Source organism: Dermacentor andersoni, chromosome 3, assembly GCF_023375885.2.
Source record: "Dermacentor andersoni chromosome 3, qqDerAnde1_hic_scaffold, whole genome shotgun sequence".
Taxonomy (NCBI): Eukaryota; Metazoa; Arthropoda; class Arachnida; order Ixodida; family Ixodidae; genus Dermacentor; species Dermacentor andersoni.
Genome location: NC_092816.1, coordinates 52,699,231 through 52,715,474, shown reverse-complemented (window position 1 = coordinate 52,715,474; position 16,244 = coordinate 52,699,231). Strand labels below are relative to the sequence as shown.

At 44.7% G+C, this 16,244-nt stretch overlaps 1 protein-coding gene across 1 annotated transcript in view; it reads right to left on the bottom strand.

The window, feature by feature from the left end:
- Cap-D2 (CAP-D2 condensin subunit) overlaps positions 1–16,244 on the bottom strand; it is a 71,925-nt gene that overhangs the window by 38,614 nt on the left and 17,067 nt on the right. The window contains exons 12-21 of the mRNA XM_055078055.2: positions 15,488–15,566; positions 12,136–12,280; positions 11,066–11,197; positions 10,799–10,881; positions 10,320–10,456; positions 8,693–8,946; positions 7,293–7,377; positions 6,909–7,045; positions 2,538–2,670; positions 1,097–1,172 (exon numbers count right to left, since the gene is read on the bottom strand). Coding sequence (XP_054934030.1) covers positions 1,097–1,172; positions 2,538–2,670; positions 6,909–7,045; positions 7,293–7,377; positions 8,693–8,946; positions 10,320–10,456; positions 10,799–10,881; positions 11,066–11,197; positions 12,136–12,280; positions 15,488–15,566 — 1,261 coding nt within the window. The remainder of the gene's footprint in view (positions 1–1,096; positions 1,173–2,537; positions 2,671–6,908; positions 7,046–7,292; positions 7,378–8,692; positions 8,947–10,319; positions 10,457–10,798; positions 10,882–11,065; positions 11,198–12,135; positions 12,281–15,487; positions 15,567–16,244) is intronic.

Here is a 16,244-nt window from a genome sequence, read left to right as displayed (position 1 = left end):
GGTTCCTTTCACATTAGCACTGTGGAAAGACTTTTACAAGCTCATCAACCAGCAGCAATTTCCACTAGCTAGTGGCAGCAATATCCAATGCTGCAAGCACAGTTTGAAAAATATGTGCATGATCAAATTTTGGGACAAGAAGAAGACCCATGTGAGTGGTGGTATAAGCAAAGTGCCAGCTGTTGGCTTTGCTTGTACAGAGATACCTGCTGATACCAGACACTAGTATGTCCAGTGAGCAACTCTTTTCAATGTCTGAAAGAATTGTGACATGTAGGATGATCTTGCTGCTCCCCGAACAAGTTGAGCTGCTATCCTTCATGACAAAATTAAGTAACTGCAGTTATGATACTGTCCAGCAAAAGTCTCGTACTAGAGAATTTTGTTGATCACAAAGCATAATCTTCCTGTACATCGTTTGCTATGCAATAAACGTTTTTTTTTTTCATACCGCTGGTTGGTGCATTGCATTTTTGCAAAACCAACAGTATATTCGTATTTGAAAAATATTCTATTCGATTCTCACTTGGTTTTCATTATTTGAATTTATGTTGAAATTAAAAATTTCATATACATATTCGCATACCCCTAGACTCTAGTGTATCCAATCAGGTGACCAGTACTATTCTTTTTCTCTTACTTTTTTTTCTTTTGAAAACATTTGACACATGCCACTGTTTGGAAAAATTTCACATACAATCGATCATTTTCACGTGGACACATTGGTAAGCCACGACCATAGCGTATGATGTCAAAGTAACTGAATATGGCCCAGCAAAGCACCGCGTATTTCGCCTCATAGTGTGATCACTGAAATTGAATTAAAGGCTGTGCCTAGGAGCACAACACAACCCCTGCAATTGTTCTCCAAACAAACCACAACCGCTTTAGTTTTGCACTGAAGCAGTTTTGTGCAGGCAGAAGCTTAAACAGCGAGAGCTAGTTGCCGTTTGAGAAGGTCATCATACTGTTTGAAGCAAGAACAGTTGGTTTGTGCAGGCTACTGCAACAGGCGATTATGAAAGCACAAAGCACATTTGCTTCAGACGGATTTGCGTACCTGCGTGAAATGCTGAAGACTGTAATGAACACTTACTTTCCAGGAGAATGTCTTGGAGCTGAACGAACATGTTGTGAGAATTTTCAAAGCGTTGCAGTGGGGCCTTCTCAGCCTAAAACACACAAAATGCAGAGGTAGGGGTTAATATCGTAATAAGCATGTGCTAATATTTGTTCAAATTACTCCTTGTAAGCACAAGCATGCTTCATTTGTGTTGCTGCCTATTTACTGCAAATACCACAAAAAGTTCCTGTCTGGCTGGCCGTGACAAGAGCCTTTGCTAATCGTAAGGCACATTGAAACGTATTATACAAGGTTCTTTCTCGAAGTTCTCTTAAATATGTAAACCTTAGAGATCCTATGTACAATAGAACCTCGTTGATATGATCCCATTTCATACGATTTGCCCATGCCGGTGTTCGCGATCGAGGACGTGAGAAATAGACAGTTAAGCTTGTTTTACACTGGTTAATACTTACCCGGAAAACGCTATATTTCGGCACGAGCGTTTACTATATCGCCAAACTGCAATAGTATGATACGTTTTCCGGCTGCTAGATCCTATGTAAATGAGAAAAGGCCTGAGGCATATGTAACTGAGAGTAGTAGGCAGCTGCAGTGGCAGTTGCGCATCTGTTTTGGGTACCAGAAAATCTCATCACAGGTCCGTCGCATGCCGCCATTCACAGCTATTGCCGCCAACAAGCTGCAACGAGCATCTTCGTTAAATGTTTCTGAGCGCGTCTAGCGTAGTGCAGATGGAAGCGTGCTGCATGCTTTTGATAGGCGATAACCCAAACATGTAGCAGTTCCCTGCTGCAGGTGGCGTGAAGTGAGCGTCATGTTTTGCTCTGGCTGCATCGTGGCACCGTATTACGGCACTGCCCACCAGCTCTATTTAGTTTCGGTTTCCTATAGCAGTCTTGAAATGATACCGTGTGTCTTGGGTCACTTGGGTCCTTCGAGTTCGATGTACGTCGGCATCTTGTGCTGCTAAGATTTTTGCCGAGCGGGCATGCCAAAAACTTCCCACCAAAATACTCCACCCAAGAAAGCTGCTGACCCAAGCCGGATTCGAGGAGTGCAAACGTAAGGTTGCTGAAGCCGCTAGAATGACAATGCGCATCTCGAGCCACTTGGGACCCACCAGATCGATGCGCTTCGGAATCTCGTGCTGCAGTAATTCACATAATGCTTTGAATTATGTAGATCTCTACTACACTTGAGCCTGCTTAATTTTTTAGTGACTTCAGATCAAACGTTTTCCCAGTTAGTGTGTTTTTCTTCCAAAACGTATCAAGAGGCTTTACTGTATCTAGCATACGTCTGCAAAGTAACAGTCACATTTTCTTTGTACTAAAATCTATTCCGTTTTGTCTAGCTACCGGTGAATACAAAGGTTCGATGATAAGTTAGCGGTACTTCAGGCAAATCGATGCATGCTGAAGATAGGATGCCGATGTGTATTCCAAATTACCAAGTGAGTGCCGCCCATCTTCTGAATAATGCTGCACGTGTGCCTGCAGAAGTCGAGGTCAGCTTTCCCACGCTCACCCAATCCGACGGAGATGAGGAGCTCCAGGTTCTTTGTCACCATGTTGCTATCAGCACTGCATGGTCAAAGAAAACGGAATCTGGTGGCAGAAAACCCTTTACGTTTAATGGCATTCACAAAAGCAGGAGAAGATAGAAGTGTTGGGACAGCAAGACAAAGCCCACAAGAGGGGGGGGAGTCACATGATGCCTGAGTGCGCATCACCCAGAAAGTGCAACTCTTTCACCTGTGTGGGAATGGCTCAGACAAGCAAAGTTTTGTGAAATCCTTTTTACTGTGCAAGCTAAGACATACACAGACAAATAAGGAGTTTTCATTAGTGTGCACAAACGAATGACATTATAACAAAGTTGAACTAGACACAAAATTACCTGTGTTATATTTGATATTCATTATAGAGCGAACCCTTTCATAATGAACTCAATGCAGTTGAACCTCGTAATAACGAAATCGGCAGGGAACGCGAGAAGATTTGCTTTCACAAGAATTTCGTTGTTGCGAAAAGAGACAGCACAGATAGATAACCTGTCGCAGAATGAAACTTTACTGTCAAAATTTCGTTAGCCTACTTTGGCAAGCTTTGCTCGAGAATATAGAACCACACTGCCGACAGTACAAAGTGCATCGCATCCATCGATCAGGAGTGGCAGCACTGCCATGGAGCAGTATTCTCGGTTGATTGCTTTCAGAGATATGATCACTTTTGCAAGATTCTGCTTAAACTGGGACAACGCAGAGCAACAGTGCTCCACGCATGCAGCAGCATTTCTCCAGCACACGCTGTCGCCCGTAGATGCTGACGAGTCCAGTTCCGAGTGTGAGAGTGACCATATCTCGTGTACCTGAAGACAATCGATCAAGGTTATGGCCCCTTCGCGCAAATCTACATTCGGCGCCGAATCCTCATGCGATGCCTGTTGGGTGGCGTCGAAACCGGTGTTCTTGAAGCAGGGGATATGTATTCCTGCACGATTGCTCAATCACATCCCGGTGCATGGCACTTCATGCTGCGATCCCCATCTCAAGCACCGTAAGCGAAACAAAAATGGCGGTGACCATGCAAGTGTAATGTGGTGGTATTTTACGAAATTTTTTACCCATTTTGGAACCTGCTAGCCATGCGTGAGTAGACAATATGTGGGGTCACATTCCGGCAAATTTCGTAAATGCAGGATTGTAGTACAGCAACGTTTCATTGTCGAGAGGTACGAAATGCATTGAATCCTATGAGCGTTCACCGGGGTTACGATAATATTTTGTTATTGCAGTATTTTGTTATTGTGAATTTCAACTGTAGTTTTGCAATAAGTGGTCTTTATATCAGTTGTTCGTTACATGTGGACTTGCCCTTCAGTATGTGGAAAAAGTTAGCAACACATTCGTTTTTCTGCAGCAGTCGTATTTAAAGCGTTATTCCCTCCGCTGTAAACTCAAGCCTTTTTGCTTTGTGAAACTATATCTGCTGCGTGCTTACGAGTGAATTGAACTACCTGACTAATGAGTCGAATGAGCTGTTATCGGTAAAACTCGTGCACAATGCCCGTGAAGTAATTCCCCATGGCATTCTTAAGTTCAGTACAAACAGCATATAGCAGTTGTGAAATAAAGCATCGTTTAACTTTTTGCAAATGGAGTGCAGCCACTGCCTCCTGTTTGCTAATAATACAACATGGTTTTTGAATGCAGCACTACGGTCAAGCTGATATTTGGTGAACTTTGCACCCACAGGCAGTAGTAAAAAACATTTTCACAGAGCTTGCAAAGTACGAACATTCAAAATGGCAGCAATAACAGAAATAACAAGCTCAGGTGAGCTCAGCCACACGAGGCTGAGCTCGCCAAAAGCTGTCAAGTTATGTTTTTTGTGTGGCTCCGGCTGCAAAAGTATGAAGTTCGAACAATTGAGCGTCTTTGCGATCAGTTATCAGCAACAACGTAAACAAAGTGCTGACGAATCATGATCTTAAGATAAACGATAGTAACTGCCAACCCTTTGCACTTTTGCAGAGCAGCGCATAGTGCCAGGTTTACACCTACTTCAACCGCTTGAAGATTGACAGCAATGATGGGAATGCTCGCGGCTTCATAAATTTATGCGCAAAACTCACTCATCTAGGACGTCGTATCCAGTCATACCAGCTGAACTGGATCGGGGCATGCGTACCAAGTGGCCCTCTCGTGCTTTAGAAGGCCTGTTCAGATATTTATTTTTCTTCGCATACACTGTATTTTTACCGCGAGCGTGTTAGAAGTGTTCGTTGTAATGGTACGGAACATTAAGAACTGTTTGTTATACAGTTAAACTTTGATAATAGTGAAGTCCAAAAAAATTGACAATTTGCTTCATTATATTATACCGAAATTCTGTCTTTAATGCAAGTAAGTACACTGGCGGATGGATTTTTTGGAAGGGGCCACAAAATTTTTTGCATTATCAGTCAATCGGAAAAAAGTAAATTTGAAAGAGCGAATTTCATGCCGTGTTGACGACATCCTCACATTGGCGATGCAAAGGGAAGCCAGTCACGCTTTCATGTCCACTCCGCCTCTGCAGCTGAGCGTCGACCCCAGTGGGACGACGCTGTCATAAAAAAGCGCTGGCCGTGAGGCGCGAATGCATCATCTGCCTCTCGAGTCAACACGTCTTTGAAACTCGAGATAGCGCAAACTAGAGCACTAAAGGACTGTGATGTGTGGTGCGCGACACGGTGCGGTGATCGGGACGGTCAGGAGGAGACGACACTGAGTGCACGCGCGCCAAGGTGGAAGAAGGAAAACAACGACGCCGAAGAGCGTCCGGCACGAGAACGCGCGGCGCAGGAAAGACAACAAAAAGAAGAAAAGCAGCCAATTAGAAAAGACCACGGGGCGTCAGGCAGCCAATCCGAGAATGCCAAATCGGCCAGACCAAAAGAAAAAGCGTGGTGCGCTGGCAGAACGAGAGGACACGCAAGGAGACGCAGAGGAGACGCCAGGAGAGTTCCAGGAAGCGACGGCAGGAGGAGCTCAACCACCGGAGTGGGCGTTGAAGACGGGCCGTCGGGTTCCGGACCCGATCCCACCAGGACTTCACCCGACCGGGGCCTCCTGCCAGCCTGTTCCTGTGCGTCGCCCGTCTACCCGAGCGTGCCGTCAGCTCCTCAACGCCGGTGAGCTTCTGCGCCAGTGGGCAGGACGAGAACAGTCGGGCTACGGGCCCGAGTTCTACGCCAGCTGCCCGGCCAGAACGCCGCCCCCGTCTGTCGTGCCGCCTGCTGCCCGAGGCCGGCGTTCGAGCTTCTGTGCCCATGGGCAGGACAAGAGCAGTCGGGGTACGGGCCCGAGCTCTACACCCAGCTGCCCGGCCAGAACGCCGCCGCCGTCTACTCGTGCCACCAAGCCGCCTGCTTTTCCTCGCCTAGCCAGAGCGGGCGCACTCCGGTCGCCCGGTCGGTCAGCTTACACCGCGACCTATGGTGAGACCGGCACCACTCCTTTCGCCAGCTTGTTGCCGCGTCGCCGCGTCGAGACTGTTGTGTATCCCTGCCGCCGTGGCAAGCCCGGACTCGCGCACCACTAAGCTCTATACTAGCCCCAAATGTGTGTCTTGATGTGTATTTGAGTGTTTCTTTTATGTTTGCTATTTTCTTCTATTTATTTTTAAGCCTTCTTTAGTTCCATTAAACGTTTGTGTGTGTGTTCAAACCAACGACTTTGTCCTCAATTGGGTTCTCGGAGGCTCCGCCTAAGAGAACCGTCAGAACCTTTTGAGTACACGAACTTTTGTCCCATATTAGGGTCATCACAAGGACCAAGGAGACGCCATCTGAGCTCGCCCAGTCATTGCATGCTCGGTAGATTACCTCTAAGACAGTAGATTACCTCTAAGACAGCGCAGCTGAGCATGTGTGCTCAGCTGCGCTGACAGCTGTGCAGAGCCACAGCCGTGCTAGAAAAGGAGACACACAAGCTGACCTGCTCTCCTTGCCCCAACCTCGTGCATGTGTCACTGCACTGGTCACTAAAACGAATATATTGAATATTCAAAAAATAAAATAGTAAAATATCTGATTTGGCAACATTAGAGTGTTCACACACCCCAAGAGTGTGGCATTGAAGTTCACTCTTTGGAGTAAAGCTTGGTCAATGAAATTTTAGATTTACATTGTTACTTCCAATGTGTTATTTTAACTGTGTTCACTATATATGGAGGTTTGTTTGTAGTGGTAATCAGAGCAGGTAACTGATACAGCGAAGGTAAACCAACTGGCAAAATGAAACATTGCAGCCAAACAAAGCTCTTGGGGCACACACCTGGCAACCATGGAAAGCAGCTGGGTGGCTGCAAGGCAGTCCTCCCTGGAGGTGTCAGCCTGTTCCATTGTGTATCTCTCCCACAGGAACCGCAGAACCATGGAGGATATGTCGCCAGTCTTCACCAATTCCGTCACCTGAACCAAGGGGTCAGCAATTATGGAGACAGCGCCGTGACAGTTTAAAAATAAATTCTATGATGCCTTGCTGCCTGCTCGCCTCTGCTGCAAAGCAATTTTTGAGTAATGCATCGCGACTGTTTCAGTGAGAGCATTGTTATTGCATTTCACTTGTTTGCATTTGCAATAACATTTTACAACTTTTTCACATTGTTGTTGAGTCTGAAAACGAATGTGCTGTACTAAATGAACACCGCTATCTTACCAGCTGTTCGAGGCATATTAGCTCGCTAGTCGTCACGACGTTGACAAGCTCGGACAAGCCGTCTGCAATATTTCGTGCTCTGGTCCTGTAAAAAATAGAAAAAGAAAACAGCAGTGTAAAGTTACACAGGAGCCTAAAATTTAGTCAAAACCGAAAGAGAGTGTGAATCATACAGTTTCTAAAACATGTACAGAAGGAAAAAGCGGCACTAGAGTGTATGTGGATTTCTTCAGTGGCACTTAACCAGAGGCGCGATTTTGGATGCTGCCAAATTCGGCCATGTCGTCAAATTCAACCATGATGACATTTAGAGCCAATCAGACAGTGTATTCCAATTCTAGCCAGCATCGGAGACCATCTACATTGACAGCTAAGACAGCATCAGGCCCAAGTAATGGAATACATCTGGAAGAGTTATCTGCAACTTGGCGCCCCTTTGCGTTGGCAAGAACAAGCTACAAGAACAAAACATGACCGTGTTTTCTTGAACAGAGGCGACCTTCCCATCGAGTTTCCAAAGATTCTGCTTGGCCGCCATCTTGTATGGAGAGCAAAGAAGCCTGCATCGTTTTTTACTTCCATGCTGTCTTTATAAAGCTGTCTTTTTTTTTGGCGTCATCAGAATTGGAACGAGACTTAAGATGGCCACTATCTGCTTACCTGTCTATTTAACAATCTGCGGCGACTATTTGAACTTAGCCAGAGATGACAAATTGGCAAAATTAGAAAATGCTCACAATGGGAACCCAGCATGGGAACAGCAATAAATACAAGTAGTTTGGCTGACAGCTTAGCAAACAATGTAGCATACAATGTAAGCAATGGTGCCTAACTGTGCTTATTGGGCAACAAAGCCAGCACAATATATTAGCAAAATAATGTGTACATTATACTTTCTATACAAAACTCCCCACAAGAGTGCACATGCTTTAAACTGCTGCGGTTGCATGGTTAGAGGCTTTTCCTAGCACACTCCAACTGTTAATTCCCTAAATAAAGCTCGCTACTGATGGCAGTGTCACCACAGTTGTATAAATTGCTCCATAAACATACAGACATATGGCACACACACAAAATTATGAGTGACACCACGGCCATCATGTGAAACTCGCAAGCTATGAGAAAATTTGAATGCAATGAGTAAGGTGAGGAAAGAAATAAGGCCTGTAGAGCTGCAGAGCTTAGTTATAACAAAAAATTAAAGTGAAATTAAATGAGAATGAAACCTGTATGACAGTTCACAAGTCAACAAATACCAATCCGAAGCCGGTCATCCCAGTCAATTCCATAGTGGCTGAACAACTGGAGTGCCACATTTTTCCCTCTTAGTAAGTTTGTACGAAACACCACAGAGCTGCGGCTAGAGAGTCTAGAGGTTTAAATAGGTCAGTGCTACACACTTGGCGTTGGTGGAGGGCTGGTTGAAGTAGACGTCTCGGTACGAGTTGGCGACAGCTTCCCGAATTGACGGCTCTCTGGACCAAACCAGGGGCAGCATTTTGCGGATGCCCACGGTTGCTCCTCTGATGCCCAGCCGGTGGGCGGACACGAAGAAGGCGATGGCCTCCTGTATGTCGGACTGGGTGCGCGAATAGAGCATCTCGCAGAGCGTTGGTATCATGGCTTGAATCTTCTCGGCAAAGTCAGTGCAATCCTGCGAAGGGGAAGGAAGCACAGTGGAGGCTGTTGAAAAGAGAGGACATGGGAAACTGCAGAGTACGAAAAGATAGCGACAAATTCGTGTGCTCCTTCCATGTCATATGTGGTCTTGTTTGCTCTGCTTAGTAAGGTAGACCCCTTTAATAAACTCTTCATAGCAGCATGGTGGCTAGCAAGAGACGACAACCATTTTTCTCCTCACGCCAGGGTAGTTTTCCTTCTTTTGCATGAGTACACACTATTTTCAACCTCACTACCCTTAATCTTTGCGGCTGCTCCAGGTGTGGCACATCAGCTACATTCAGGGGACAATGGCAACTGTCACCAACTCTCTGCCACTGAGCTTCACCTTCACTGGCGAGGACAACTCAGGCTAGAGTCGTCATATAAACAAACTTTTTTTCTTCTTCTCCATAATTCAATGTGGGAGTAACACTGTTTAGTCAGCGACAACCTAAGAATACAGTGGCAAATACAGCGCTGTCCAACTTGGAGACAATTTGTATATACATCTGATAGTCAATTATGTTGGCTCACTCCTGTGATATCGCAGAGGAGGTGAACTTCCTATAACCTTTTGAGGGTAGATTTTTTGTGCCATATGCGATTGCCCAAGGTCGATTCTTTTTTTATTGCAGATTCGACTTCTTCTTAGGGACTTATATAGAAAAAAAATTTACCGTAATTTTTTCTAGGGTGACCGTAAAGTGACAAAAAAATATTTTGCGTTCGTATATATGTACTCTTCATTCATGAATAACAACAATGAAAAAGGAAATAAACTTATAAGCATTAAAATTTGATGCATTGTTATACACATTTTCAGTGAAATTGAATTAAAAGATCAGTTACAAAATGTCTAGAGGACCATTTTTACTAAGGACAAAGCTTTCATAAAGCGAAAAAAATAATACAGTTAAGATAGTAGTACTAAAGGACTGATGCTGCCACGGTGAAAATACAATTACACCAGCATTCATTGGCACAAGCTGTACCTGCCTGCAATTGATAACCGTTGTAGTCATTATTCAATACTGGCTTTACATTTCAACATGAAAGAAAATGGAATTTAGCCACTCATATTGGATGTTGTTTCCACAGGGGAACTAACTGGTACTACTCCTGTGTGCAGGCTTGCAACTTAAAGAAGTAACCTAAGCAACCCACAGCACAGCATCACCTCCAGAGATTAAAGAAGCAACCATATTGGTTACGCACCCACAAAGCACACGAAAAAAGTGTGGAAAGAGCCCTTAGCAGCAATTCACTGTGAGACACGCAAAACACCCCATGCATGCTGATGCCTAGACCACAGATAGAGTTCTACAGCAGAGACAAATAATGTAATTGTGTATCAAGCGCACTTACTCTGAGATACAAAACAAGCATCTTCTGCTTGTAGAGCTCCACTGCGCCCTCGCCAGACCCAGCATCATTGGGCGGGGTATCCGGAGGAGCTGTTTCTTTCTCAGATGCTGGTGTGTCAGGCACAGCAACCTTGGTTCCTGAAATACCATACTGGGAAATCAACTAACGGCCATGGTATCCTTCGGATAACAGACAGTGGATAAAGGTGCCTGAAGTAGCGAGACAGTGTGGGCACCACAGCCAAAGAATTGATTGCTGAGCAGCTTGCATTCAACTGTAAGACTGGGATTTGCACATTCATACTGCCTACTCTTGCTAAGTGCTTGGTTGGGGTTCAATAACTTCGAGGATGTGGGTGGCTAATCCAAACTGACCAGGGAATTTCACTGCAGGCTTTGTCTGCGCAGTTAAATCCCGTGAAATGAGGACAAAATCTTTTGGCCATAGGAAAGGGTGAGAAAGGTGCACATCCTACATACCCTGATAAATTTTTTTCAGGACATTCAAGAGGACTGGATCTGTGTTCTCCTTGACACCATTTTCCTCACTTTTGTTCTCATCTCTGAAGGGGAGGAAAAAGTAGAAAAAAAAAAACGGAAAAAAAAAAAAACGACGAATGAGTCAAAGACGCAAGAGCATGTCGACAACTGCTCCGGCATGCAGTCAATGCATGCCAGAGCAAAAAGTGGTCAGCTGCGCCTGACCACCTTTTGTTCCCGTGTCGTAAAATGAAAGCCAACACTCACGAGCCCTCCTCGTCAGCAGTCGGATTGCAGAAGAGGTTCACATCCGGATATGTGGCAATGGCCTTCTTGAGCACTGCGACTGCCTCTGCGCAGCTGCCGTCTTTGAGTAGCACTCTTATTTTATTCAGTATCCTGAAAGGGCATTTGTCAGATACATTGACAATGCAAAGCAAAAAAACTTATTCGAGAAGCATTGCTTTGTGCCATGCAGAGATTTACAACTGGCCAGGTTTCACTTCCCAAAGCAACATGCGCACTGTGACAGACGCGCTACACATACATAGCAGGTGATGGTGCCGTCAGTACAGTATGACTACTTCGGGGCATCTGGAAAGTCGTCTGGCTGCTGTATGTTAATATTTGACAAGTCCGGTCAGGCAATAAAGCCATCATAAGTGAAAAATGAAGCCACTGAAACACGCTACAACTGCCTTTTGTGACATTAAACAGCAATATACCTAACAAATCGCATTTGCACAAAGAACTTGTTCTTGAGCATGTTGGCATTTAAATTTTTGATACATATTCTGGTTGGCACAACGTAAGCACCGTGACCAAGAGAGTCAAGGCAGGCAACCACCGACAAATGTGTAATAGAGAATTTTACATGCAAGGGACCCAATGTTACGGAAGGCTGTCAGCCAGGCATGCAAGATAATGCAAACAGGACATGCAAAAGCCTTTGGGCTTTTGTGTTATGCAAAGCTGCTCAAGGGTGGTATTTTTAAAACTCTCTAATGACAGTTCCAGATGCATAGCAAGGAAGTCTTCCCCGCATTGTGTCAGTGGTACATGTAGCCCACTGTATTCTTTAGAAATTAGCTTTTTTGGAAGACAGCTGTCAAGACAAAATCAAAGTAAGTCTTAGTTTAGCTGTTGTGTATTCCTGTCCAGAACCGTCATCAAAAAACAGTTGGAAGCTACCACTTACCTACTGTACTTCTTATGTTTTACGTTGCTTACAGTGTGCAAAGTACAACATGGCAAACATTGCAGTTAGCTAAAGTGCAAAGTGTTGCCTATCCTGTAAAGGAGTAAGACGGAACCATCGTGGAAACAACTTGGCTTACTCATCAAGCACCACGCTTTCTTCCTCGGTCAAGGACATGTCCTTGTCCTTTTCATCACCCTCCTGGAGCACATCTTGCAGTCCTGGAAGGATTCCCATCCACGAAGAATCTGCCTCGTTCTCTTCTGCTTCGTCTTCGCCATCTGCTGCAGATGGCAAAAATTACTCAGCTACACATGCTACTAATACCCTGGTTACTCGAGCACGCAAACCGTGGTTAAGTCAAACCTCGGTTATAGCTCACTGCAGTTATGCCCAGTCATGAAGCAAACCTGAGAGCATTTTTATATGCTGACGCGGGAAACTTGGTCAGAACATGCGGCAGTGTTTGTATATTATGAAAATACCACTTTCAAGAAACCTATCTCTTCGTGATTTTTTCGTCTCTAAGACCCGCGTCCCCACTTAACAGAATGACTGCAGTTAAGTTTCTTGTGTAACTCTTAACGGCTAACCGGGATGCTTGAGCACGTGCGAAAAGCAGATATCAGGTTTGCAGTAATATACAGTCGAAACCCGCAATAAAGAAATTCTCATGACAACGAAATGTCGCTGTACTACAATCTCGCATCAACGAAATTTGCCGGAATGTAACCCCGCATATCACCTACTCATGCAAGGCTAGCAGGCTATAAAATGTGCTCAAATGCGATTGCTTTGCACTAAAATTGCATAAAATACCACCACATTACACTCGCGTGGGTGCTGCCATTTTTGTTTACGAAAACAACCGAGCGTGGCAGGCGATCATGCCAGAAACACGTTGCGGCCGCCATCTTGTTTGTTGATTGCCAGTTTGAAGCGGCAGCATGTTGCTACCGACATGTGACGATGGTTTTCTCACCAAGTGCAGTGCACAATGCACGCCTCAGCGAGAAAAATGCAGCAAGAGAAAGGAAATGCATGTCCCACCAACGAGGAATTGTTCATGCCGCTTGTGATGGCAGTCGCAGCATGGAGTGCCATGCATCAGGTCGTAATTGAGCGATCGTCTTGGAATACACATCCTTTGCTTCAAGAACACTGGTTTTGTTGCCGCTTGACGGACATCATGTGCAGATTCGCTGCCGGACGTAGATTTGCGCGGAGGAGCCGTAATCTCGATCGACTACTTTAGGGTATACGAGATGCGATCACTTCCGCACTCGGCAACGGACGTGTCGGTGTCTACGGGCAACAGCTTGCGAAGGAGAAATGCTGCTGCCTGTGTCGAGCGCTGTTGCTCTGTGTCGGGTGCCGAGTTGTGCAAAATCTCGCAAAAGTGATCGTATCGCCGAAAGCAATTGACCGAGAATACTGCTCCACAGCCGTGCTGCCACTGCTGATCGATGCATGCGGTGCACTTTGTACTGTCGGCAATGCAGTTCTATATATCCTCGAGCAAAGCTTGCCAAAGTAGGCTAACAGAATTTTGACAGTAATGCTTCGTTCTGCAACACATTACCTGTCAGTGCTGTCTCATTTCGCATCAACGAAATTCTCGCAAAGGCAAATTTTTTCGCATTCCCCACCGATTTCGTTATTGTGAAGTTCAACTGCACATAATGCCTTTTAATTGCTCTATTTCGTTCAATTCTTATCTGCTGCTTCAAGTGACTGAACTTTGTGACAACTGAGATGGGTGACCTTCGCACCAGTGACAAAAGAGCAAAAGAATTGGCTTTTAACTGAACTGCATTATATCAAGTAAGGATTTCCAAGGGACAAATTCAGTGAGAGATTCCACTGGTTTGCATTTCCTCCTACCTTTTTACGCATTTCATAGCAGTTTCTCTTAGGAACATAAGCTACTCAAGAAATAACCAGTATCTAACGAGGAAAATGTAAAAAAGGTATGCCTTTATGAGTGAAACACTTGAGTCCCTGCTGAATAGCACATACCATTTCTCAACTCCTTTACAAAAGTTCATAGAGGAAACTATGTGCATGCATAATTCAACAGCTATCTGGTTGAACGATACAATAGCTGATAGCTGGTATGAATCTTATTATTCTTTTTGTTGTTTGTCTGAAGTATTATGCTATTATTTTTTTATGTGATCAGCACCAAGTGGCAAGTCTTGCTAATGAAACAAACAATCTAAGAAACAAAAAGTCGAAGTTTGTTTCCCGTTATCGGTAGACATAGTAGGCCATTTATGAAGTACCATGAAGCGTGGTTTTTGGCAACTTCTGTGTTGGGTTAATGAAAATGAATAATGCTAATGAAAGTGTGAAACTACACTGAGAGGCAGGGAACGTATTGGTACTACAGTAACAATGACTGACAGAATAAAAAATGACGAAAGAACTGTGTTACTCAGGTAAGCTTTTACACAAAGCATGAATTAATTTGTTCTTGCTAACTGGATTAGTGAAGGGAAATTGCACATGAAAGATGACCAATAAAAGACGTACCCCCACAGAATAACCTCAAGGGAGGCACTTATATTGCAGTCTTGTCCCCATGAAAATTATTTTGGTGAAATTAATGTCCCAGAATGGTGGTGCAGGCTACAAGGGATGATGTTGCGACAGGGTGCTGGACAATTTTGACTCCATGGTGTTCCCGAGTGGAGAACTTTGTCTGCCAATATACGTATCTTTTCTGGAATATATTTGGTTCGCTACATAGACGTTATCTATGTAGCGTTACCTTGTGACCCAGAGTTCCACCAGAGACGAGGACACAGCGCTGTTGTTGCAGTGACCAGTCATGTTCATCTTAGCTGCTGGTGTGAAGCATCGGCAGCCACATAATCACTAACATGCAGTCCTTTCCTCTTTTTCTCAAAGGGAGCACACATGTACGAAAACATTTACATCGTGTTGTGGTTCAACAATGCAGAACGCACCCACCATAGTGGCTTAGTGGCTATGGTGTTGCACTACTGAGCACAAGGTCTCAGGTTCGGTTCCTGACCACGATTGCCGCATCCCCGTGAGGGCTGAATGCAAAAACACTCATGTACTACGCTTCAGGCGCACTTTAAAGGACCCCTCGCGGTCAAAATTTATCTGGAGCCCCCCATAACTTAATGTGCAGTTTTGGGCTTCAGGCGCACTTTAAGGAACCCCTCGTGGTCAAAGTTTATCTTGAGCCCCCCATAACCTAACGTGCAGTTTTGGGACGTCAAGCGCCACAGTTTATTAATTCAGTGCATAGCAAGATGTCACTACCAGCGTTGCTACTGCTTCCACTTCTCTGGCAACCTGTCATTCCACGAGGATAATGCATGAACGGACAAGCAAAACCCTCTAACGTGCAACTAAGGTTAGGTAGATAAGCATTTTCGCAATCCACTCCAATCGCAAAGCGGCCATGCAACCTGATGTGCATGGTTGCAGAGCGCCACAATAGTGAAACTGCTCACCATCTTTGTGCAATATCCGTAGAGCTTGCAGTTTCTCCTCTTCCTCAGCAAGGTTCTTCCTCAGTTCATCAGGTGACAACTAGACAGTGATGAAAGCAATGAAGGCATTGTCACACGATGTTTCTGCAGGCATGAACCAGTTCTGTGTTTGAATGACTTGATAATATGCATGACTACGACAAATTTGAGAGCGTAATATGCCCACCTCAATAAGGAAGGAAGTCCGAGACAGCGCATCAAAGTGCAAGAAAGGTTGTGTTAGCTACGTCATCGCTTTCACGTATTTTGTTTCACTCAAGTGGAGCAAGCAATACACAAGTCAGAAAGCAATATATCTGGCAAATCAGTTCTTTGAAAGCGTGAACATGGAACCTTCAAGAAAGAAGAAGACGCATGACAGGCTTTTTTCTCGAAAAATTTCCCAGAAAATGACAATAAACAAATGTGCATTAGATTTGAGTATGAAACCAAAACTGCAATAGTGATGAGCTATCATTGTTGAGAAAAAATTTCTGTATTCCAACCCACACATCACCTGGGTGGTGCTACACTGAACCCTGTCAATCCAGATTCCACCACGTTGTCAACCTCGCCATTTCTTATTGGCTCAAAAGACAGTTATGCTTTATCTGGCTAAGTGATAGGGCAGTTATGTCCTCTCCGATTGGCTCAGAATGTCAACATGGAAGAATTCAACAACATAGCAGAACTTGACAGGGTCCAGAATAGCACTGTCTTAGTGCCCACAGTGCAAGTT